The 25,846-nt window shown below is 33.4% G+C and overlaps 2 protein-coding genes across 4 annotated transcripts; one reads left to right on the top strand and one right to left on the bottom strand.

Moving 5' to 3' along the window:
* Positions 1–841: 841 nt before the first annotated feature.
* LOC133187163 (PIN2/TERF1-interacting telomerase inhibitor 1-like) lies at positions 842–15,725 on the bottom strand. 3 transcript variants are annotated; one of them, XM_061322527.1, is made up of 6 exons: positions 15,653–15,725; positions 9,706–9,828; positions 4,235–4,388; positions 3,689–3,824; positions 1,508–3,201; positions 842–1,021 (listed from the first exon to the last, which is right to left on the bottom strand). In XM_061322527.1, the coding sequence occupies exons 1-5, from the start codon at positions 15,723–15,725 to the stop codon at positions 1,522–1,524; spliced, it is 2,166 nt and encodes a 721-aa protein (XP_061178511.1). In that variant the 3' UTR covers positions 842–1,021; positions 1,508–1,521. The 3 variants fall into 3 exon arrangements, with proteins under 3 accessions (XP_061178511.1, XP_061178513.1, XP_061178512.1); XM_061322529.1 differs by having other exon boundaries at positions 2,478–3,201; XM_061322528.1 differs by lacking the exon at positions 842–1,021 and having other exon boundaries at positions 1,503–3,201.
* A 221-nt stretch (positions 15,726–15,946) lies between these two features.
* LOC133186683 (serine/threonine-protein kinase PLK1-like) lies at positions 15,947–24,149 on the top strand. The gene is made up of 13 exons (XM_061321935.1): positions 15,947–16,200; positions 17,066–17,173; positions 17,334–17,450; positions 19,402–19,619; positions 19,856–19,951; positions 20,139–20,338; positions 20,473–20,586; positions 20,701–20,802; positions 20,919–21,014; positions 21,170–21,323; positions 21,515–21,644; positions 22,131–22,247; positions 22,435–24,149. Exons 1-13 carry the CDS (start codon positions 16,096–16,098, stop codon positions 22,666–22,668), a joined length of 1,791 nt encoding a protein of 596 aa, XP_061177919.1. The 5' UTR covers positions 15,947–16,095; the 3' UTR covers positions 22,669–24,149.
* The last annotated feature ends 1,697 nt before the right edge of the window (positions 24,150–25,846 follow it).

The raw sequence follows: 25,846 nt of genomic DNA, 5'->3' as shown, positions 1-25,846 counted from the left end.
TTTGTTAGATACTCCAATAGTTCACAAACTTGCCTGCCCTCCGCACACAGTACTGTGTAACAAGAGAGGAGAAAAATGCAGTGGACCAGACCAGGATTTTAACCTGGGCCCCCTGAATCTCCAGTCAGGTGCTTAATAACAGTCATCTGGCCACCGGCCATCGAACCCGTCTGACCGCCATAACTGAATGAGTAATTATGTTCATGTATGTCACCTGCATTCTTTGTTGCAAAGGATAATAAAACTCATGATTTATTTCTTTATTCCATTGGATGATATACCTTGCCATTTTAATTAACCAAAGCCGTTTCATCATTAACAATAGGCTCATGGGTCTTAATGATCACACAAGTCACGTTTCCCTTCCCTGGTTTAGTGAACCAAAAGTTATTGATTTTTTTTCCCCATAACAATAAATGTTAACTGTATTTGAACACTCCGAGGTGAACTGTTCAACTCTGCAACAGGAAAGAAGACAATGTATGGCTGGACTGGGAATCGAACCCGGGACCCCTGATCACTTGTCAGGTGCTCTACCGACTGAGCTACCCAGGCTGATATCCATGGCCCAAACCATTACATTCCTCCCTCCCTAAATTGTCTTCGCCCTGGAAGACACAACCCAAGTTCTTATTGCTCCTGGCAGGACTTTCACCTGCAAGTCCAGAGGTGGTCAATAACACCAAATCCGTAACAGGAAAGGAGAAAATGTATGGCTGGGACAGAAATCGAACCCGGGACACCTGCATCACTAGTCAGGTGCTCTACCGACTGAGCTACCCAGGCTGATATCCACAGGCCAAAATACATGTAATAACATAAAACAATTGTTCTTTCATTCTTTATCACATTCACTATTCATAACATTTCAATAATTTATCAATTCAAATCACAATACATTTCAACTTTACATAAAAATCATATTCCTTATAATCACAATCATATCAGTCTCCTTTTTAACAATAAATGGCATTTTCCTTTCCATCTCCAGGTGTGGTCTACGGGTTCTAGTGTTTTTTACCTATGAAGAAATAAAATATGCAATATAGAACTTGGGAGAGAAAATTCATCTGACATAAAACCTTTGGTCTTTTTTTTATGTCAAACACTTTCATTTTAAATTTAGAAATAGCTAGTTTTATATAAATACATCATGTATCTGAGCTCGCTTGGAACCAAGAAGAAAAGAGATATACTCTGAATTCAAGTAATATCAGAAGGATAGACAAAAGAAAGGTTAGATTTATGGATCACGTATGCCTGCACAGCAGGACTCCAATCATTTTTGCATTATCAAAATTATAAATCTGTTGGAACTGATCAATCTATGTTATATTGTCCATGTATATAAATGTAACTTTACTCTTATACCAGTACTCTATTAACAGTAGCTTGTTTCCTAACAGAAAAGTCCTAAAAATTTAACCTAACAACAGCAATAATGAGAAAATCAAGTAAGGTGCACACATTTGAATATATTGCCAAAAAAAAATGAAAAACAATTTACCATGTGGCATGTCGTTATGTTTTGAACTTTTGTTTAGCATACCACAGGGATTTTTTCAACTGATGGCGAGTGAGCGTTTTTCCAGTACGTTTGCGAATTTGTTCAATTTTTTCCTTTTCTACATCAGACAATGCTTTTGGTTTGCTGCTTGTCTTTTTCACATTTTTTGCCTGGCCTTTATTTTTAGTTAATAGTTTTGCAGAATTTTCTTTTGATACAGTTTTTTTCCCTTTCTTTGCAGAGTTTCTGTTTTTCACATTTTTTCCTCCATTCTTTCCATTTTTTACTAGATTGTTGCCTTTGTCACTTTTATCTTGTTTTCCACTTTCTATAGGTTTTTCATAAAGCCCACCAACAGCATGAACACTAGCACCTTTTGATTTAAACACATCTATAATCGAGGGGAGCTTAGTTTTCATATCTTGTTCCAATATCTTCCTCTTCTTTTCCCGAGAAAGGAAAGATTTATCCTTTTTCAATGTATTTTGAACTGTCCTTTTCTCATTTAATCTTTTTACAGTCCTAGCTGATGGAGAGGCTTTTCTATCAAATGGAACTTTTTTCCTGCCAGAACTGTTTCTTGTCATTTTGTTTTCTCCAACAGATTTTAGCAAATCAAGCTGTCTATTTGGCAATGTTTTCCTTGCATTTCTTGCGGGTGCCATAGTCTGTTTGGACTCTTCTGTAAATGTCTTACTTTTCTGTGTTTTTTTCACTGAGAGTTTTGCTGTAGGTTTTTCAGCTAAAGATTTTACCATCTTCTTTTTAGTTTTGTTCACTGAAGTCCTTTTCACCTTACTGCCTGCCTTCAACTTTTCAGTATAGTTAGGCATGAAAGTCTTCATGTAGCTTTCCTTCAGTATCTCTACAGAACTGTCTTCCACCTCGTGAACTCGCTCAAAGTTTCCCTCAGAATCAAACACCACTCGCTTTGCCCGACCATCAGTTGTCCCACTTTTACCCAACTCACCTTGTTTAGACTTCTTTTTCTTTGACTTGGGCCCCTCTTCCTCATCAGCATTTTCTAGCTGTCTTTTAACTGGCACTTTATCTATTGTCTCTACCCTTTCCTCTGTCAATTTTTGTTTTCCTCTCTTCTTTACTTTTTCCTTTTTGCTCTCCTTTGCACATTCATTGTCCCCAGATATTACATTCTCTTCTGAAGGAACTGTAATCTCCCTTTCTTTCTTCTTGGACTTTCTTGATTTTTTCACACACTCACTACTGTCATCTTTAATCTCATTGGATTCAACAATTTCAACAGATTTCTCCTCTGCTGAAACACTTTCTTCTTTCCCTTTCCTTTTTGACTTCTTTGATTTTTTCACAAATTTTTTACTGTCATCTATATTACTGTCATCAAACATTGAGCCAGATTCAACTGCTTCTACACTCTTACTTTTCTTTGCTTTCTTGACTTTTGAACCTGATTCATTATCTCCCAGTGAGAACATGACATGCTCGTCTTCTGTTCTCTCACATGCCTTCTCTTCACTACTTTCAGGGTCAGCTTTCCTTTTCTTTTTCTTCTTCTTTTCTTTTTCTAAAGTTGATCCATTTTCACCTGAGTCTTGCTCATTAACAGTCTCTAACTCCTTCTGTTGATTTCCTCCCTTTTTTGCAGCCATTTTCTTGGCAAAGTATTCCTGTAAACTATCAGTGCTATTGAAGGTGACAACAGATACAGGGTCCTCCTGGTAAAGACAAAATAGTAGTTGTCTTATTTCTTTAAAACATATGGCAGATTTCCAAAAAAAAAAATAATTGGAAAAAATACTTCATTAACTAATAAATCAAAATAATTTTGAGATATCCCACTTTTTGAAAATGTTGAACTAAAATTTTAAACGCAGCTTTTTTTGTGTGTGTGTGTTTTTTCCCCGTTTTTGTTTGTGTATGTGTGTGTGTATATGTTTTTTTTTTTGGGGGGGGGGGGGTATTTTTATTTGGGTGTGGAACTTCTTTTCTTTCTTGGTGTTTGATTGCAATCAATTTGTAAATTTAACGTCACAAAAATATTTGGTTAGAACATTCTCTGATTTTTTTCAGAGGGAAAGAAGACACTTTAAAATAACAGCCAATACCCCCAAAAAATGGAAACCCAAAGAATTTTTTCTTAATATTTGTATTAGACACACTTAGAAGCAGCAACAAGCCACAGAATGAATTTATTTGACTGACCTTGGGTTTATCTTCAGTTATATCATCCTCTTTCACCATCTCCTTGGTTTTCTTGTTGCTACGGACGCCAAAAATGGAGTCTAAATCTGAGGCTGATCTTCGGGACAGATCCTTCCCCTGAACAAACTTCTGGTAGCTGTTAAAAAAATTTTCCATTCATGAAGTGAAATACTTGAAGCTTTAAAAATATACCATGTGTTTCGGACAAATCCTTGCAAGTCAAAATTTTGATTATTTTGTTTGCTCAATTAAAGCAATATCTTAAATAGAAAGTCCAACTGATAACTTTAAAATCATGATTGATAGATAATTACAGAAATAATAATTATATTGAGAGTATATAACACTGAAATGAAAATCAAATGACTAGTTTTGATTTGCAAAATGGGCCAGGGGATCTCAGAAAAAAATCTTTTCTTTTTACATGTATCGATCGAAAGATTTACACATCAAAATGAACCATGCATACAATATTGTGCCGGAAGTGTTTCTGTAACAGATTTAAAGTAGCAATTTCATTTGTACAAGGATAAATATATTACTGACTGCACACGACTCCTGGACTTCTCAGACGTAGACTCTATGCTGGATACAGAGGCTGGCTCCCCTGTGCTTCCTTCGTTTAAGTTGGCCAAGATGGCATTGAAGTCATCCTGATGTGCTATCCAGTTATCACTGTGATTGTGTTTGTATCCTACACCTAATGATCAACAGAACAGGTAAAACATTAACTACAGGTGAACAGGTCAAGATTCTGTTTACTTTGTTACCATTTCTAAAAATATTGTGGCAAACTAAACCCCCTTTCTTATGTGTTGAAATAAATGCAGAACACTGAAATATTTCTTCAGTTATCAACGTACATGTACTGAGAGAATATGTACCAGGTGACATTTTTAATGACAAATTTGAAGGACCAGATTTTTTATTCTTTCCAATAATAAAAGCTAAGAAACAAAGGAGTTTAGCCAGGTGATATTGTACTGTCTCTTTATAACCAATCTAATTTAAATTAGACTTGTATTTTCGCTCCTCTACTGTATGCTTCAATACAAGACTGAAGCTTATCGTAGAGGAGCGAAAAATACAAGTCTAATTTTAAACTTTTAAATTTTATAAAGTACATTTGAAAGCCAATATGATCATGAATACACTGTTGTTAGTTTTTAATTCCATCATATGTGAATTTATAATTCGACAACTAGGACTCTCACACCACTTTTTAGGAATGGGACCGTGACCATCAAGATTGAGAAAATAGCGACTATTTGGAAAATTTTGTGATAACTACTATCCTTTAAAATCATGATGTATTGGGTTTCTGGCTTTTGTTATCAACTAATTTTTGTTTTGCAATACAGAGGATTACGAATAGCAAGTTTAGTTATTATATATCCAACTATATTTTCTTTAATTTTTGGGAGAAATGACTATTGGGAAAATTTTAAAACATTCAAAATTGGAAAAAAGGTACCTTTTTGGAATTGGGAATGGGGCCCTTTGGCCCAGTTAGAGACAATCGAGAGCCCTAGCTGACAACAGCCTTGAATTAGGGGATGACCATTTAATTCTGAAGGGGAAGGGGGGGGGTTGCTGGTAGATTTTGTTCTGCCCATAAAAATTTTGATAATAATTACATGTACTTTGTTTTACATAGGTAAGAAATTAAATAAAATAACCTGACTTTAACTGGTGCCCCCCCCCCCCCCCCCAGGAGTTTTTTGAGTTTGGGCTGACAGTTTACTAGTCCAGTCAATTTAGCGAAAATATCATATGGGCTTAAGGTCAAACTAATTGCAACACGTCAAATTGTTCTGACATAAATAAATCTAACATGTACAAAATATTTGCAGTAAAAAAATCTAAGAAAATCTAAACAGCCAAAAGCGTTCTTTTTCAAATTTTGCATGATTTAATTAAACTATTGAGATTACTATAAAAAATCAAAGTACTGAAAGTACTGAAAGCCGGGCTTTAATATGTTCGAGTGTATTGTCTAATCCTAAATTAGTACATATTTGAAAATCTTTCTTTCTGACCATTGATATTTAACAGGTAGAGTTTGTATGATTATAAATAATAATAACCCATCTACCAATAATTAAAATTTACGGTCCAGAACCCAACGTTAAGACCCCAGGATAGGACTTGGTGATATTTTTAATGAAAATACATTTATACCTTTCTAAACATTAAGCTCACAATGGTTATGCATGGTGACAGTGCACTTTGAGTGGTTTTGCTGATTCATACAGACACATAGTATCGGAGGAGCTAGGGGTGTCACCATTTTTCAAACATAAACTTTTACAATGGACAATGTACATTGAAAGGTTGATTGACTCTTCGCAATCAAATTTAAATTAGAACTTTCATCTCACTCTTCGTAATATAAACCAGGTATTTATCACGAGCGACGAACAGATTTACTAAAAGCAAAATGGATAGTCTAATTTTAATTAGATTGTACCCATCATTTTATTGTAGCATATTAAAAGTACGGTAATTTGGTAATGAATTAATGAAATTCGAAATGTGAAAGTAAGTTGTAGCCCACCCCTACTCCTTCTCCAACGGAATAGGATTTTCGGGTTTGGACAATTCTCCTTTTTTCTGATAATGATACTACATGCCTGTATTAATCAGAAAAGAAATATTCTTTATTTTTGGTCCTCTAGGAAACCAGCTGCACGAAAATTATAATTATCTAATCTTTATGACATGAATATGAGTCTAGTTCTAGTTCCAGGTTCGGCCATAATGGTCATTGCCTGAGAAAATCATGATGTATTCAGGTCTTTATGGCTCGTACATAGATGGCTCTTCATTCTGAACAGGAAGTTTTGAAGCAAAGACTAACCAACTTTTTCTGAAAAATTATAATGTGTTGTACTTAGATAAAGACTAATGAACATTTTTATATGTTGTTTTCTTTTAATTATATATTAACATAAACGATTTTTATTTCCCAGCACCCTTGAGAGCTTGCATGTGTTTTAAGACCATTTTTTTTTTTGGAATGCGCACGCACGCTCAATATACTGTAAAGCGCTTTGGGAGCACATGCGAGATGAATCCAAGGTGAGAAGTCTCGAACAAAATTTTCACATTCAAAACATACCATTGACTTTTCACTAAAAATTTGATCTGAATTTGTAAGCATAAAAATTTTCGACGCTAAATTGATTGTTAAATGGGTATAAATAATTTATATATTATACATAAACATATTCACATGAAATTTCTATCTTAAAGTTTACATTTTTATTTATTTATATTCAATGCTTCACAGAATATAAATCTTTATCCCAGTCATTTAAATTGATACTATTAAATTAAAATATTAACCAAATGGAATCGCATTGTTTATTTCATATTATGAAAGAAAACAAATAGTTTTGAACTTCATTTACATCACCTTTACACAAGATCTTAGTTGCCCGCGTGGCGCAGTGGTAAGAGCGTCTGCTCTAGAGTCGCGAAGTAAGGAGTTAATCCTTACGTCACGGGTTCGAATCCCACTGTGGGACGTGGAGACCGGTCCTTCCGTTGAGACCGTATAAACCGAGGGCCCGTGTCGCAATAGGTGCTTGCATGAAAAAGATCCCTCACTGCTCAATGGCCGTAAGTGCCGAGTATAGGACAAAATTTGGAGCTCTCCACCGGCAAGTGGTAGTGTCTCCATATGAGTGAAAAAATTTTTGAGAGGGACGTTAAACAACATACAAACAAACAAATACAAGATCTTAACCATCATAAGGATTTTTGTTCGAAATTATTTATTAGAAAGGAGAAAGTTATTTTAATTGCATTCAGGGTTATCGAAGTAATACCGTATTTTCAAACCCTTTTCTTTAAACGCATTCAAATTTTTACTTTTTTATTTGAGTAGTAATATATTGAAAACATTTCAGCATTACCAGTATTACAACTGTAAGATTAATCTTCATGAATATAAACATACATAGGCTAAATAAAATTTGTTTGTTTCCGGTTATACCCGACTGACCTCCTACACATTTTTTTTCAGAAAATTACGAGTATCCGTAACTGTTTCTTTGTTTTACGAATTCGTAATGGCGGCGCACTTGTTTGCTGCATGTAGTCGGTGTTCGCTGTTATTTTATGCCGTTAATATAATCATAAAATCATCATCTTTTTGCAATTATTTTGAAAGGAAAAATTTAATAAATTGTCTCCTGTTAAGCCGTTTTCACAAGATCAAGCCTGAAAATATCAGCAGGAATTAACACAGTATCGTACCAAATTACATCTGATAAATGACCACCGATGTTTTTAAAATTCATTATTACATTAAATTTCTTGCCATTCAAGACACCTTAATGCTATACTGATCTTAAAAAAAAAACAATTACAGATATCACGACATTGTCAGTGGGCTTACTGTTTATACATGCATCACGGACGTAAATAAATATAGGTCAGACTAATTATACTATAATATCAGTAAACGAACAAAAAATGTCATACAATTTTTTTTAATTCTACCAATAACATATGGCTAGTGAAGTGAATATATAAGTCATTTGTTTTATTTAATGTCACTAATTTAAACATTTAAGGTAACTGATTTTAACTTTTAAGAAAACAATTAATTTTTTACAAAAAATGTTTGTCTGTCAATTGCCAAACTTTTTTAAAAAAGAATGTTGAACCATATGGTTTGCTGATTTTTCTTTAGATAGATTTGAATTAGAATTTAATTTTAAAACAAATCAAATTCATATTGGTTTAATAATTTATGTAATTCATAGTTAAAGTTTTAGAGATATTCTTAAAGTTTCAAACAAACACTACTTTTATCGCCGACTAGATACACCAGATACACCATGTACAATTGTCAGGCGACCTAATTCAGGCATAACGCACATTAATTAATTCTTTAAACTCCAATTTACTTATCTATTTATTTGCTGAAAGACAAAACAGAGAATATAACCACTCACTTAACATCGACGAAAACGATACGAAATATAGGCAACCTGTCGAAAAGCCCGCGCTTATTGAAAATAGTTCGCTTACAATATGCATTCAGTAGCATATGTGCACAAATTGTTATATCACGATAATAATAAAGTAAATATCTAATTCCTCTTTCAATTTAATTCTCAAACAAAATTATTGATCAATTAACAATTCCGTAGATTGAGATGTAAAAAAATTTGTTTAAGTATCATCTTTTAATGTGACTATTTTGTTTATCGGAAGCGTCTGCTTTGACGCTGTTAGGCTTTTTGTTTACTTTTCTGAACATGTGCTATTTATAGTAAGGCAGTCGATCACGATGCCTACAGCCAGGACTTTGCTTTCAGCAAAGCCCGGCTAAAAAGGGGCATAACTCTGTATATTCATCCAATGTTTTGTTGAAGTAATCAAGAGAAAATTCCTGTTTTTCATGAAAGCATAATCTGATTGTAGACTATGATGTGTAAGTTAGAGCAATCATGAGTTAAAACTGCTATTAAATTCCATCATATGTGAATTTATATTTGGGCAATAGCTGACTAAGCCACGAGTTAGCTCACACAAAAAGTCAGCAAATAATTATACAGGAATATCATTTAATTCCGAGGGGGGCCTGGCAGATTTGGGAAATATATATTCTGTCCTTAAAAATAAATAACCTGGCCTTGACTGATGTACCCGCTCCCCCCAAAATAGTTTTTAAGTTTGGGCTATCCACCATCCCCTTCTGGGCCGGAGTTTTTGAGTTTGCAGGTTACCATGTATCCCCTTTTTTGCTTGTGAAACTTTTTAAGTGAAGAAAATAAGTAACTTGTCTCTGGTCATCTTGGACATAAATAAGTTGCCCTGTGAAGGCATGAAAATAAATAATCTGACTCAACTAAATTAGCAAGCCCCCTCCCCACCCTCAAAATCAAAAAAGACATTCCTCAAGTACTAAAATACCAGTTCTGCTCATGCAGATAAAAAACACAAACTTTATGTTTCAAGGTAAGATTAATTATGCTAAATCTAATAGTTGTTGTACTTACCTTTATTTCCAAATTTAAAATCTACTTTGACATGCTCTGGATTGCCATCTTCCTTTACCCCTAGTCCTTTTCCTTCAGTCCATCCATATTTCTTCATCAACTTCTGGCCAAATTTAGTATCATCTACAGTTGGACACAATACATGTATTAGTTTTCGTTTTAACAATATGAAAAAAAAAACTTTCAAACGTAAAACAATATCAGCCCTGTAGTGAAGGTATTAATAATATACAAATATTATCTGCATGATGTTGGTGGCAATGTTGATTATGTTAGCCCCCAAAGGATGAAATATTGCCCGACATGGATTTGAGGGCAATATTTCATCCCAAGGGGGCTAACATATTCAATGTTGCCCGAAAACATGGGCAATAATTGTTTTGTAATATGAAAAAAAAACAAAACACAAATCCATAAAATAGCAATTTGATTTGAATTCATCAAAATTAAGCAGCTAATTTGTATTCAATGCATTACGTGCATGTTAATTAGATGCTGGCAAATCTTGCCATGATTGTATTACTTTGATTTTTATAATGATGTTATGTTTTTTGCAAGATATGATGGTATCATTACGTCACAATATATACATTTGTGGTATCTCTCCATTATATAAACATGCAGAGAGCAAATATCTTCATAACTGTATGAAGTTTTTCGAAGGTCATAGGTCATTACGTGACCCAATCACACAGCGCAGTAATATCTACATAAAAAGACTTACTCCACTAAGCAATATAGCATGTTTTTCATACATAAAAATGTAAAAAATACTCAAGTAAATTGTAATAATCATTTTATTTACAATGTAAACGAGTATTTAATACAGTTTTTGATCGGTTTTACATAGAGAATAGAAAACTACATGTTATAAGTTCCATGTCTGAGCTGCATAGTCTCAACGTTTACCCTTATTTTTCTCGCAGACCTCTGAATGCTATAATTTTTTTTCGTTAAACTTTACTCACAATAAATTTGAAAATCTGTTGAAAAATATCAATGTAATGCAATCACGCCACAAACAGCTGACAAACACTGCACTTTGGAAGTTCGGTAGGCACACCTCCATCATCGAGATCGTTGTGACGTTGTCTTAACAATGTAAGCTGTCGCCAGTGTCTCCATGTCAACATCATAAATTAATATAAATATGCCTTACTGAAATCGTAGATTTTATGGTTTTGATCAAATTTTGTACTTGATTTCAAGTTATCTGGTCCGGACAAGTGTCTCCATCCATCCCTTTCCTACCGAAATTCCTCCAACTTTTTATTATCAAACATCGGACGTGTTTCTTGTGTTTTTTAACATCGAATATGGGTTTTCATGAATACAAAAATTCCCAGACACCAATATGCTCACTATAATTGATCGCAAGTAGCCTTTCACAGAATATTCCCTTCAAAACAGAATCCTTTGCCAGATGAATTTGAAGCGTAACCGCTTTTCAAGCCGATTTACACCTAGCGTAATTTGTCGAAATCTACGACGTGCGGTTAGTGCAATATTTATATTCGATTACATTCAATTGTCCATCTCAAATGTATATATAAGTAATAAATAACAAGTTTAAAAACTTCAATGGGAATTGAAGTGGGTCGGTAATTGATCAAATCTTCTGAGAAGGCCTTCGGCCTTCACAGGATTTGATCACGTGACCGACCCACTTCAATTCCCATTGAAGTTTTTAAACTTGTTATTTATTTCTTAAATAAATCAATTTAAGAGACTATCAATACTTTTTGGATGAGCTAATATTAATTATGTTGACTGTTTCTCTACATATATAGTATATAGAAACTTAAGAGACATTTCTTCACTCAATATAACAATGTATTTGTTATGCCTTTACAAACTGGTTCCTATGTAAATCTATACCAAAAAAGTCTAACATTTCCAATACTGAGCAGTCATAAAAAAATCAATGTTTGACCACAGAGTGAGATATTGGACCTGTCAATGAGATACTGGACTGCTTACTCCATACTGTGGGTGGGATCAGCTATCTTTTAATTGCATTCGTTGGTGTTCAACAGTGACAGAATTTTACAGAGTTGACACAAGAGTTTTACAAAAAATAAATAAATAAATAAATAAAAGGTATTACAAAACATTTACTGACTGTGTTCTCTGCAAAATGTGTTTTGTCGAACCCAAGAACCAAACTGTTTGGTTCTTGGGTCCGACAAAATGCACATTGACCTCAAATTTTTATCAGGTCATCTTTCATAATGCTTGTCATTGCTTGACCAAAGTAAACAATTCAAATACCCAGTGATCATCATGTATGATTATGCTAATTAGCCATGTGCTTGTCATGTCCATAGGTGGTGCTTCCGCACAGTTAAAGTATATATTTAGAAACTGCAAAAAGAGTATTAACAAAATGGCGGCTTTTATTGATGCCCATGTTTATTTCATTAATGTATAAATGTTTCCTTCGCATATTCAACTTTTTGTTATAGTGTAGGCGCTTCCTTCTCTAATCTTTGAAAATCATTTGTTTATGATGTAATCATGTAGCACGTGACCAACATATGACAAATTAAAACAAAATGATCACGGCTCTCACACCACTTTTTGGGACTGGGGCCAGGGCCGTTCAAATTGTGAAATTAATATCATTTTATAAAAATTGGGAAATCCAATATTCATTAAAAAAAAAAACTCAAATTTTGTTTTTCTAGATTTTGTCTTCAATTCTGGTTTTCAATAAACTGTTAAAGTTAAACAGAAAATATATGGATAGAATATTTATGGAAGTACATTGGCTTTGCTCATTACTAACTTTAAGTGTTGAAATTGTGGTTTATTTGTCTTTCTGACTAATCTGAGTGACAGTCGCTAGTCACATCCTCCTGAATTTCCTCAATCACATGGTCATCATGGTTTTCAGATCTGACTGGCCCACGTGGTGCTAGGCGCAGCTTACTGTTGTTTAAATAAAATGTCTATTTTTTAAAAAAAATATTTTGCTACAGAAAATTGGGAATTATACACCTTTCTTTTGAGAAAAAAGGTACCTTTTTTGTATTGGGAACAGGGCCGTTCAACGGGCCCAATTATAGAGAATCGAGAGCCCTGATAATGCACAACTACTGGGCACGCACGACTACAGGACCCTCGACCATATATCCTTGCATGCCATATTTTGACAGTCTATCAAGATGTGTCAATTTTATATATCAAATAATTAAAACAATTATCCACAAAAATAAGTTGTTCCTAAAATACTTCATTCAAAGGGTACTATTTTCTGTATCGCGATATGTGATGCATTTAAATAGTGACATATAAACAACGGGGGCTGCCATACTGAGTCCTAATTTTGATGGTTATGTCATCGATCGATATGCAAGGCCAAACAAAACAAATTTTTAGTATCTATAGATATAAATATTGTTAAATTTGTTGCAATTTAATCTGAAATTAATTCAAACAAAGGTAGAACTAGAAATCTGACCAGTCAGCAAGGGCCCCGCCGAGGGGTAGAAATATAAGGGTGCAGATTAGGGGATGAGAATTTTACTTGATTACAAAAATTTAAAAATATATAAAGAAGAATAAGCAAAAGCAATTTAACTGCTAAATATCCACCAACCTGTAAATAGTTTCCTTGTATTTACATAAGGCAGTAAAAAATATCATATCCATAATAACTCAATTAAATGTATATTTAAAGAAGAATGAAGCATGTGTTTTCTAAAATGCCAGCCTTCAGTGAATGCAAATATTACCCAGGCTTGACCTTAACTTCAAAACAAACATCAGTTGCAGACAAAGGTGTTAATTAATCTTAAAGTGACAGAAACATAACCCTCTAAAATTTTTCTGCTGCGATCACCAAGATAATCAATCCCAGAGGATTATTTATACTGCTATCTCAACCTTTTCTTCTAAGTTTACAATAAGAGCTTTTTCAGCAATGATAGAATGTGGTTATTATCTGATTACCTGTTAAAATAAATAGTATCTTGAATTTACATAAGGCAGAAAAAAGAAAGAAAAAAGAAAGATAAGGAAAAAAAAAAAATAAAATAATTATAAAAAAGATATCTTTATCTATATCTTGTTTTTAGAATTCAATAAAATCATAAATAACTCATTGTGTATTTTACCAAAATAAAGTATGAACATTAATTAAATCCACATATCAGAGAATGTAAACATCATTCAGAATTGACCTTAACTTCTAAACAAACTTCATTTGCAGACAGAGGTGTTAATTAATCTCAATGTGACAGATAAAGATAAATGCTTTGGATTTTCTTCAAGAGGAAAGTTAATTAATCCCAAGAGACTCATTGCAGCCTTTCACAGTTTATAATAGGAACATTCTCAGCAGTTATCTCTCTTTGCCCATTCACTCTTCTATAAAGTAAAGGAATCTACCCCACCACCCCAGCTCCAAACTGGATGACACAGAGAACCAAACTTAGCATCAAAATATGTCTTACTGCCTATTCAACCAACATACCAAATTTGAACTTAACTGGTCAACCCTAAAAAAAGTTATTAGAAAAAAACAGAAAATTTGTGGACAGAAGAATGACAGACGGACAGACAGACAGACAGACGGACGGACAGACAGACAGAGTGATTACTATAGGGCACCCGCAAATCCTTGCGGGGCCCTAATTAACATCTGATTGGCTAAATGTCATTCTTAAATATATATTGCACATTGTTCTGCCTTGCTGCTCCAAAAACTGAATATGCCTATTTGTCATTTTGTATTAAGAAGTAGACATAGGGAGGGCAGTTGGTTAATAGTGTCTGTATTTAGATAACTCCTTTATATTTATTAAGATAACAAATGCAAGCATTCAAATTATGTCATTATTTTCTCTTTTGGATCTTGACAAATTCTTGGTTTTAAAATATAAAAAAAATCATTTGCATTAAACTCATACTAAAATTGTCTTGGTCTCTTTTTTTCCAAACATGATTGTGTAACCTTCAGTCTATGCAGATGACATTTTGTCAAATTATGCATTGCAAGCTTTTCCTAATAATATGAGTAAGTTAACATAAATCAGACATTTTTCATCTGAAAACTTTATGAAATAAGTCACTTACAGGTATAACGTAAATTTTAATTGCATGTGGGTGATTAGATAGAATGTTCTATCGTTAAAATGATATTATCTTATGGACCCAGTTTAACAATAGAATTTGTTCCGTGTATTGGCAATGTACCAAAATAAACACGGGCGAAAACTCAAACTCCGTGCATTTTCTATGAACAATCCCGAGATTTTTGAATGTCAGCATGGCGTGTAAATTTAAAGTGAGGAAAAAACGTTGAGAATACGAGTTGAATTTTCATATATACGTGGATTATTTTTTAGGTTAAAAGGTATATACAATCTTAAAAAGGTTTGTTATGATTAATTTCGTTGTTATTTTCAGTGCAACTCCTTTTCTATTCTTCAAAATCATTTCGGAGCGGATCCGCTGCGATTTGCTACATTGCAAGTATATGGGACGTATTCTAACTGTGGTGAGGGCTTGTCCCGAGACACAGTTAGATTATTCTAACTAGTGGGTGATGCGATTCAAGTCTTCCGTAGTACGTTTTGTTTACAAAGATGAGTCTATTCTTGTGAGATCGAAGCCCTTCGAAGGAGATATAAACAAAATAAAGAAACCGTCGAAATTCGGACCCTGTCGAATTTAGGACCTTTGACCATTGTGTATACCTTGAATTATATCCTATATGCATCCCAAGACATAAATTTAGAGAAAATGTAAAGACAACCATTAATCTAACAAATGAAACAACTTTTATCTGTCACATCAGCATCTACATTAGACATTACAATCCAAACCCGAATTTCCTCTTAACAGAATCTTACATATCATTAGTGTAATTTAAGTTTTTTTCAATTAAGAATTGCAAAGTTCATGGAAATTGCATTATAATTTTACTGAAATACAACTTTACCATTACTCCAGGCATTTCCGTTTGGATTTATTGAAATTTTTCGTTTAAATCGACGTTCTGCCAGCATAGCCATGTGGAACTGTTTCCATTTGCGAATGAAAGGCCTTCGTTCATTTGATATAACTGTCCAATCAAAATAATGCACACAAATGAGTACTCTCCTCTGGCATTTAGGTTGATAAATATGAAAAAGTCTAGAAAAACAACGAAAAGCTTGTACCATCTGCCCTCTAGTGGGAAAACCTTTTTAACCAATGAAATTAAACTTGAATGTAATAGCCAATCAGTTGGTTGTTGCTGTACACAATCTTCAAACTGCTAAATTTAAACCAAGTCAGGTAGAAAGGGAAGGGACGTGTGAGAAAAAAGAAACGGATCTCTATTAAGTTTGTATTTACTTTTGTTTCTATTTATTTATGTCAACATTCAAAACTTAGAAGAAAATGTCGAGTGCGTTAAGACGAGAAGAAATACGCAAGGAAGTGCCAGACATTGTCATTGATCCTGGGAGTGGAAAAAGATACCTGAAAGGCAGATTTCTGGGAAAGGTACAACTTAAATCTGATGCATTATATATATTAAACACATTTTATTAAAATTCATGTTTAAACTTCATATAAGAATACATTGCATTCATATTACAGAAATAGAAGAAGCAACTTCGTTTTCAAAACGTGTACAGGCATGTCGCAGATTTAAATTGAAAATGGTGGACTATTTTTATAAACAGAACATTAATAATTATATAATTTGCTCACTGTTGTTTGATGTCATGAAAATGACAACAATAATTGAACAATTACATGGTATGTTATATTTGCCCCAATGTTATTTTTCATTTGATAATAATTTTTTTATGCAATGCACTTTCAACTTATAGCAATCTTTCATGAACAACACTGACCATGTTGACAGAAAAAATATTTCCAACTTTCCAACTAGGCCTAATTGCAATGGTCGTTTAATTTTTGTAATTTGATTGATAATTTTACTTTGTAACTTTGTATGAATGCATTGGTAGTAGTGATTGGAAAAGGGGGGGGGGGGGGTAATTTTATATATTGGAATTCTTTTTATTTATATTCAATTTCATTTTTAATTTTTTATTGAACTAATTTGGTTCCCCATTATGTCCTTGTCTGGATTTTTAAAATTTTTTTATAATGTGTTTTTTTTTAGGACGGGGTTGGGGGGGGGGGTGTTTAAGGTGTAAAAGTTTTAGACATGAGAGGCTTGATTTTACTTTTATTTTATAAAGGGATCAGGTCCTACCATTTGTACTCGGTTATGACTATTATTCAATAATATAAAACCTAAGGAGCATTTCATTTTAAGGTTTATTAAGTGGGGGGGGGGGGGGGGGGGGTTCTATTAAAAAATGATTCACAATGAAAATCAACTATTTTACTTTAGGGAGGTTTTGCAAAATGTTACGAGTTGACAGACACAGATACAAAAGAGATATTTGCTGGAAAGATTGTTCCAAAGTCCCTTCTAGTGAAACAGCATCAAAAAGACAAGGTACAGTGATTCTTTTGGAATATCTAATTGGGAACATATCAGAAATTCTTGTACAGATGTGTGAAATATTTATGCTCAGTTCTTTAAATGTTTTTAAATTATCACCATTGACACCATCATTGAACATGTTGAAAAGTTTATTTCACTGAATAATTATCAGATGACCCAAGAGATCAGTATTCATCGCAGTGTTTCCCACAAACATATCGTCAAATTTCACAGTTTCTTTGAGGACATGGACAATGTTTACATACTTCTGGAGCTGTGTCGTAGGCGGGTAAGTATTAATGGATGCCATTAACACCCTGACAGCCAACAATGTTTGAAAGGTGTTAAAATGTGACATTAATAAAGTACCTGACGCTGCATTTGTCATTCATCTTTTGTTGTCTTCTAAAATATTATTTCCCGTTATAAGTGTCATATCAAATCAATTATATATATAGAGAGAGAGAGATTTATATACATGTATATCTTTAAATATATATTTTAAATTTTTTTGAATGATGATATTAACAAATGATTTTCTTAACTTTGCATTGTTTAGAATTAGGCTAAATGAAATTATGGTTCTTGGGCCCTTGCTGGTCCATTTTAAGGTAGCCACATTGCAAATTTTTTTTCATATTTTCAATTTTAAAAAAGGTGGTAATGCGGAGACCAATGCAGAAGAAAAAATTCTGTCCTCAATTTTTCATAGTTTTGCACTTGATAAATAACGAATTATAAAGGAAGAATTTTCTGGAATTAAAAAAAAATCCCTCCCCCCTCCCCCCAGTTTAATTTATTGACAATAAAAAGGCCAAAAAAAACCTCCCACCGTCATCTATTTTTAAGAAAATTGACCTGAGAACCATAGCTTCAATTTTACTTAAGAAATAAATAACAAGTTTAAAAACTTCAATGGGAATTGAAGTGGGTCGGTCACGTGATCAAATCCTGTGAAGGCCGAAGGCCTTCTCAGAAGATTTGATCACGTACCGACCCACTTCAATTCCCATTGAAGTTTTTAAACTTGTTATTTATTACTTGTATATACATTTGAGATGGACAATTGAATGTAATCAAATATAAATATTGCACTAACCGCACGTCGTAGATTTCGACAAATTACGCTAGGTGTAAATCGGCTTGAAAAGCGGTTACGCTTCAAATTCATCTGGCAAAGGATTCTGTTTTGAAGGGAATATTCTGTGAAAGGCTACTTGCGATCAATTATAGTGAGCATATTGGTGTCTGGGAATTTTTGTATTCATGAGAACCCATATTCGATGTTAAAAAACACAAGAAACACGTCCGATGTTTGATAATAAAAAGTTGGAGGAATTTCGGTAGGAAAGGGATGGATGGAGACACTTGTCCGGACCAGATAACTTGAAATCAAGTACAAAATTTGATCAAAACCATAAAATCTACGATTTCAGTAAGGCATATTTATATTAATTTATGATGTTGACATGGAGACACTGGCGACAGCTTACATTGTTAAGACAACGTCACAACGATCTCGATGATGGAGGTGTGCCTACCGAACTTCCAAAGTGCAGTGTTTGTCAGCTGTTTGTGGCGTGATTGCATTACATTGATATTTTTCAACAGATTTTCAAATTTATTGTGAGTAAAGTTTAACGAAAAAAAATTATAGCATTCAGAGGTCTGCGAGAAAAATAAGGGTAAACGTTGAGACTATGCAGCTCAGACATGGAACTTATAACATGTAGTTTTCTATTCTCTATGTAAAACCGATCAAAAACTGTATTAAATACTCGTTTACATTGTAAATAAAATGATTATTACAATTTACTTGAGTATTTTTTACATTTTTATGTATGAAAAACATGCTATATTGCTTAGTGGAGTAAGTCTTTTTATGTAGATATTACTGCGCTGTGTGATTGGGTCACGTAATGACCTATGACCTTCGAAAAACTTCATACAGTTATGAAGATATTTGCTCTCTGCATGTTTATATAATGGAGAGATACCACAAATGTATATATTTAACCTTAAATTCCTCACATTTCCTGCAATATTTTGAAATTGGTATTTAAGTTTAAAAACCTATTCCTATTTACATATACAAAGCATAAATTTCTATGATTTTTAGTACATGTATATATCAAAATTAAATAAATATAATTGTCAATCTTTGATATTTTCATTTGTATTAAAAAATGCAAAACTACAATTCTTGTAATAAAGCATAATGTCTTGTTATAAATATATAGTCCTTGATGGAACTGCACAAGAGAAGGAAGGCTGTAACAGAACCAGAGGCACGGTACTTTGTGCGACAGGTCATTCTCGCGTGTCAGTATCTACACAACTTCAAAGTCATTCACAGAGATCTGAAACTAGGAAATCTATTTATCAATGATGAAATGGAGGTCAAAATCGGAGACTTTGGATTGGCTACAAGAGTGGATTATGATGGAGAGAGGAAAAGGTCAGATGGCAAAGATGGTGTTTGATTATAATTTAGCCCATGCAAAATTAATTATCTTGGACTTGTCAACCTCTATTCAGATGGTGCTGCATGACTAATTGCATTGTGTTATTCTGAAAGAAATCTCATTTTGGACTCCCAAGTTTAGATATTTTATACTTAGTCTCAAAAATCTTTAAAAAGCCAAATGGAAAGAACAAGCATTTGTTAATATGTTGTTTTTTTTTTCTTTACAGAACATTATGTGGCACGCCAAATTACATTGCCCCCGAGGTCCTTGGAAAGAAGGGTCACAGTTACGAAGTGGATGTATGGTCACTCGGTTGTATACTGTGAGTAAAAGGCCCCAAGGTTATCAGTTTGTTTATAAAGCAAGAGCTACAAATAAATCTATATGTTGCATCCATTCTAAGCATTGATCGAACATATTTTATAATATAGTGTATAATGTATCATCAAAGAGCTGTTCATGGAAAATGAGTAATGTTATATTTAGTTTGATGCTTTGTGTTGTGGCAGGTATACTTTACTGGTGGGGAAACCTCCATTTGAAACCTCCTGTTTAAAGGATACCTACTTAAAAATCAAGAAAAATGAATATCACATTCCCTCCCGAGTCAGTCAGCCCGCCAAAAACTTAATTGCTAAACTACTCAAAGGTGACCCCACAGACAGACCAGGAATGGAAGCTCTGTTAGAGGACGAATTCTTTCACTCAGGTAATAGACACATGCCAAAAAAAAAAAAAAAAAAAAAATCTTAGAAATCTGTTTGAGATCACATGAAAGCATATTAAAATAAAGATCATTGTATTTTTAGTTTTATAGTTAAAAGAAGAAATGTTTCTTTATAGGTTACCTTCCCCCAAGACTCCCTACCAGTTGCCTGAGCATGGCTCCCAGATTTGATACACTAGCACGCTCAGAGGCATTATCAAGACGACCTCTACTAGAAATCAACAGAGCTGGTAAACAAAAAGAAAATTCAAAATTTTTCTGTATCATAACATTCAGAAACTAAAAGGAAGAAAAAGAATTGAACTAAGTACCAGTTTTGATTTCTTTTTTTATTCTTGACTCAGATGGAAATTCACGGCCACAGACTGCCCCAACAGACATGAAAAAAGATGACAAGTATCCACAAGAATCTGAACAAGACGCTGATGAAGGACGAAGGAAAGGAAGTAAGCAGGAGAAGAATTTCGGAAATGATTTTGGAGATTAAATGTTTCAACAAGTACAAATAGAAAGATTAAAATCTGAAGTATTTTTTTATGTAAATTTGTTCTATGTGTTGTAGGTGATGAACCGGCAGACTATTATTTATCTGACCTATTTGCCGTCCTTTCGACTGTGATAGCATCGAAGCCATCGGAAAAAATCCAAATACAAGAGGGTAATTCAACTAAGATTTTAAAAATTTTTGTTCAAAAATTGCCTTTTAAATATTTGCATTTACTAGCTTTACTATAAAATCAAAAATCAAAGTGGAAATACCAGAGAAGGGTTATTATGTTTCATGGAATGATCAGAATTTTCTGACTTTTATAGAGGAGGCAGAAGACCCTGCTTCTATTCCTATTTACTGGGTCAGTAAGTGGGTAGATTACTCGGACAAGTATGGCCTAGGCTATCAGCTGTGTGACAACAGTGTAGGAGTACTATTCAATGACTCAACACGCCTCATCCTTCTAGCCAACGGAGAGTAAGTGTTTTTGAAAATTTATATTGAAAGGGAAACCTCTAAAGCTGTTTGACATTATAATTTTTAAAAAATGGAATGGGGAAGTTTATTTTTCTCTCTTTCTATAACAACAATTCTGCTTCTAAACAATAAGTGAAATTATAAACACAAATAATATTTTTGATAAATGGTAATGGTGTTGTTCAATTTAGGAATGTGCAGTATATAGAGAGAGATGGCACTGAGCATTACCACACCCTCAAAGTGTTCCCAGAAACCCTTACCAAAAAAGTTACTCTGCTAAAATACTTCAGAAACTACATGAATGAGCATCTACTCAAGGTAACCTTGTATTTCAAGAGATATTTCAAATTTAAGGTCATACGCAACATACATGTACATGTACTTTACAATGTAAATTTCCTACTGATAAAATTCCAAGATATTCTTAATTTAAATCATTGTACCATCAGATGTTCTTAGATTAAAAAAAATATATCATCAGATACGATGAAACTCTTTTTTTTTTTTTTTTTTTTTTTTTTATAAAGAAAAATATAGTTTCAGCTGGTATTTCCTCAAAATTTGATTCAGAGGAGGTGTACAGCATTACCAAGCATAATAAAATTGCACAAAGGTCCTTCCATTATTGGAACTCATAAATTACACAAAGAATGAAAAAAATAAAATTCAAAACAATGTTGCATGTGTCCTTAAAAAATGATCATAAAATTATGAATTTCATTTTATATTATTTCCATTTCTTATTGATTCTCTGATTTCTCTTCGTTCGTACATTTGTTCAGACACTTTATTTTTCCTGCACAGGCTGGAGCCAACATGACACCCAGAGAGGGAGATGACATGACAAGATTGCCTTTCCTCAGGCACTGGTTTAGGACGAGGAGTGCCATTGTTTTGCACCTCAGTAATGGAACTTTACAAGTAAGTGTAAATCAAAGGTTGTTATATCTTTTATTTAGAAAAAAAATTGAATTTTATTCCTTCCATCCATTAAGGCTGCTCAATAAGTTTGGAGAAAGGGTCATTCTATTTTTAGGGTACACATACTTAATTAAATCTTCATTAAAAATAAGAGGGAGAAAATTGGTAACTTGCTGATTTCTTTCAGATCAATTTCTTCCAAGACCATACAAAGATTATTTTATGTCCACTAATGCAAGCAGTCACATACATTGATGAAAAGAGAGATTTTCATGTCTTTAAACTGAGTGGTATTGAAAAGTTTGGATGTACCCGAGAACTTGCCAGCAGACTCAGATATGCCAGGACGATGGTGGAACGCCTCATGACCTCTAAATCTGGGTCGGGTCGTATTAAGTCAGCTAATCCTTCAACATCCTAGTGTGTTGGTAGTTGTGTGGTGTGAAATTCATGACTTTGTAGTGCTGGAAAGGAGATAGGCACTCTACTGACATGGTGAGCCCCCAAGTGCCAAGATCAAGACAAAAAGTCTACTTGCCTAAAAGGTCCATTTTGAGGGAGTGGTTTGAATGTCATAGGTGCATGTAGGCCTAAACAACTTGAGAATGTTTTTGTAGAAGATATTGAAAATGTTAGTTGAAGAATTATGAATGTGATTACAGATCAAAAAAATTACTTTGTGTTTGTCTTTTACCGTCTCTATGGAAGATTTCACAATTTTTTATGTCCTAATTTTTTTTTTGGTCAGGTTTCATAGATTTCAATGACATAATTATAGCTCACTTCAGTCTTTGGTTCAACAGGTGATGTCATTTCAGTTCTGTTTTCCTTCTTTAGGAAATTGCTAGGATGTCAGAATGTCATACTAAAATAATCATGTAAGGAGAGATGGAGTTTTATGGAATCATGCATTAGTGGTCATTGGGTTAGTGCTCAGTTGTCTCTCTTTGAATGTGATAAAGTACATGTACGCAAGAGCCTCATTGTACATCACACCCGTTTTTCGGTGCTTTGTTTTATTTGTTTTGTTGACACTGGTTTTTTCATGACTTGAAGATTGTTGGATTTTTTTTCTTTGTAATTAAAAAAAAAATAAGTAGTGTGAAAATAAAAATTTGATTTTATAATATTTTCACTATTGATATTCTATGCAAGCACTTGAAAAATTCTTTTAAAAAGAAAGTAAGGAAAGTTATGAGGTATTATGAAAAGAAAAATGTGTTCAGATTGTAAATATTAGCTGTTCTATATGTATTAAAACTGATCGTATGCTATACAATGGATACTCAAGTATTCCATAATATATAAGGTAGAAACTAAATAGTTGTTATCCAGACATAAAAATCACTTAATTATCAAAGTATTTATTTTTGTGTTTTATTTTGATAAAAGCATATTTATGTTGACAGAGTGCTGGGAGCAATCATCCCTAAAGTTGGGGATGGAATGGGTTACCCAAAATATACAATACACAGAATTATGGGATGGAGGGTAGTGTTATTTTTCTAAATTTCTGTTTTGCAGATGATTTCTATGTGGCTGATTTTTAGTGAATTTGCCAACAAGATAAAATATTGCATATTTTAAAACAGTAAATATTTTTTTAAGATACTTGAGAATTGTAACATTAAGATTTGTATAGTAAAATCATGTGAACATGAATATGTTGAATGTGCCATTTTATGTTTCAGCAGATTTAAGAACACCACCTGAGTGCATTGAATTGTATCGATTAATTTAATGACACTGGGATTTTTCTTTTTCTGGCACATCTAAGATAGATGTCTCTAGAGACTGTTTTTTGTACTTAGAAACTTTGTTATACTGTCTCTGTCTCCCCTTTCTGTCTATCTGTAAAATCACACAGTATCACACTTATCAATAAAGAAATAAAACACTGCATCTGTAAGGTTTTTATGTTATTAATACAAAAACTGTCATTTTTAACTTCTATTATTCTATGAAAACGAGAGATCCACGGGCCTTGAGGATAATTGGTATCTAAGACACAAGCTACTGTAATTAAGGAGGAATGCCACACCAAATTTTTATCTCGTAGATCTTTGAGACATCCCAGATGATCCCTGTTAAGTTATGGTTTCAGGATTGAAATTCCGATATTAGCTCTTAATTATTTTATAAAAACTTTTTTCCATTTTCCATTTTTTCATAGAAAATAAAAAAAAAGTTTTATGCAAATTAGATGCTTTATGGTTTAAAATTTGCTGTTAATAAATGCATAATATGAATGTTCTATGTCTTAAAGATCAATTAAATGAAATTCTGATGTGGCATTCCTCCTTAAAGCTGAACACGATTCGTGTAAAAGATTTTGTCTGCCATGTTTTATTCTGTTTTCATCTGTGCAGACGGACGTATGCTACATAGCTACTGTATTGTAAAACACTTCTTTGGCAGGAGAGAAAGTTACAACACTTGCACAGGTCAGTGCAGTAAACAAACACGTAAACTGCAAATAAAATGTAAACAAAGTTAATGTTTACGAGATAACCGGCACGAACTCTTGTCGTCCATTCAACGCGAGTGCGTACCCGTGAGTAGTAACAAATCATCAATGCAAAAGGTATACCCCAGTACTGATATCGGAGATAGGAAAACTAATATGCCGTATGTCTATTTACTTGTGTCAACTAAATGGTATCTTCGCTATAGCCAAGGGTGACGATGGTAAAAAGAGGAGAGGAGCGGATCGTCACCCTTGGCTAGCGAAGATGTGGACCAAATGTCTTGCCATCGCTGAACTGGCAGCGAAGTTTTTAACGGTCTCAGGCCCAGGGGGACTGTTAATTAAAATGGTTGTGTCGCTGAGGGGAATGTTTTATTGTGGAAGTAGTAAGATAAAATGGTGGTAAATCATTGTTAGAAATATTTTGAGATGGCAGCTTAAACGGAGAAGTAAATCAAGACAGCGCACACTTTTTTCAATGGGTGTTAGACTAGCTTTCTAGGTCACCCGAGTTTACTCAGGTGACCTATTGCTATCTGTTTTCGTCCGTCGGCGTGCGTCGTCCGTCGTGCGTTAACATTTGAACATTTTCAGCTTCTTCTCTGGAACCACTGAACCAATTTCAACCAAATTTGACATATAGCATCTATGTGTGAAGGGGAGTAAAAATTGTGATATTCATGACCCCTTCCCCCTGGGGTCTGTATTCAACATCACAAATGAATACACAGATTTTCAACAACAATTGATTACAAAATTTCAATAATAGATAAAAGTTAAAAATATATGAAATTTAAAAAAAGACACAGGCTTTCCAGAATTATTTTGTTCATAGATATAAACCATAAAATTTTCAGCTCTTTTAATGGATTTTTGATACAGTTTTCCTCTCGTTTTAACTTCTTTTTTTTTTAACTCAAGGACATTTTTTTTTATATAAAAACTTAATAAGCAATTATATAAACTATCCATTCCCATGGTAGTTTAAAATGCAAATTTAGTGCGTTGCACGAGTACTTTATTTTAAAAACAATCAATAATTGAAAATGTAATAGTAATTTAAATGGATATTTGATGTTGCATACGTAGTTGGATATCGCACTCCTGATATTATAAATATTTAGGAAAAAAC

This window comes from Saccostrea echinata, unplaced genomic scaffold (genome assembly GCF_033153115.1).
Source record: "Saccostrea echinata isolate AGI-Se365-2 ecotype Australia unplaced genomic scaffold, CSIRO_AGI_Sech_v1 ptg000014l, whole genome shotgun sequence".
NCBI classification, from domain to species: Eukaryota; Metazoa; Mollusca; class Bivalvia; order Ostreida; family Ostreidae; genus Saccostrea; species Saccostrea echinata.
Note: the sequence above shows the minus strand (reverse complement) of the source record. Positions and strands in the feature narration are given on the sequence as shown.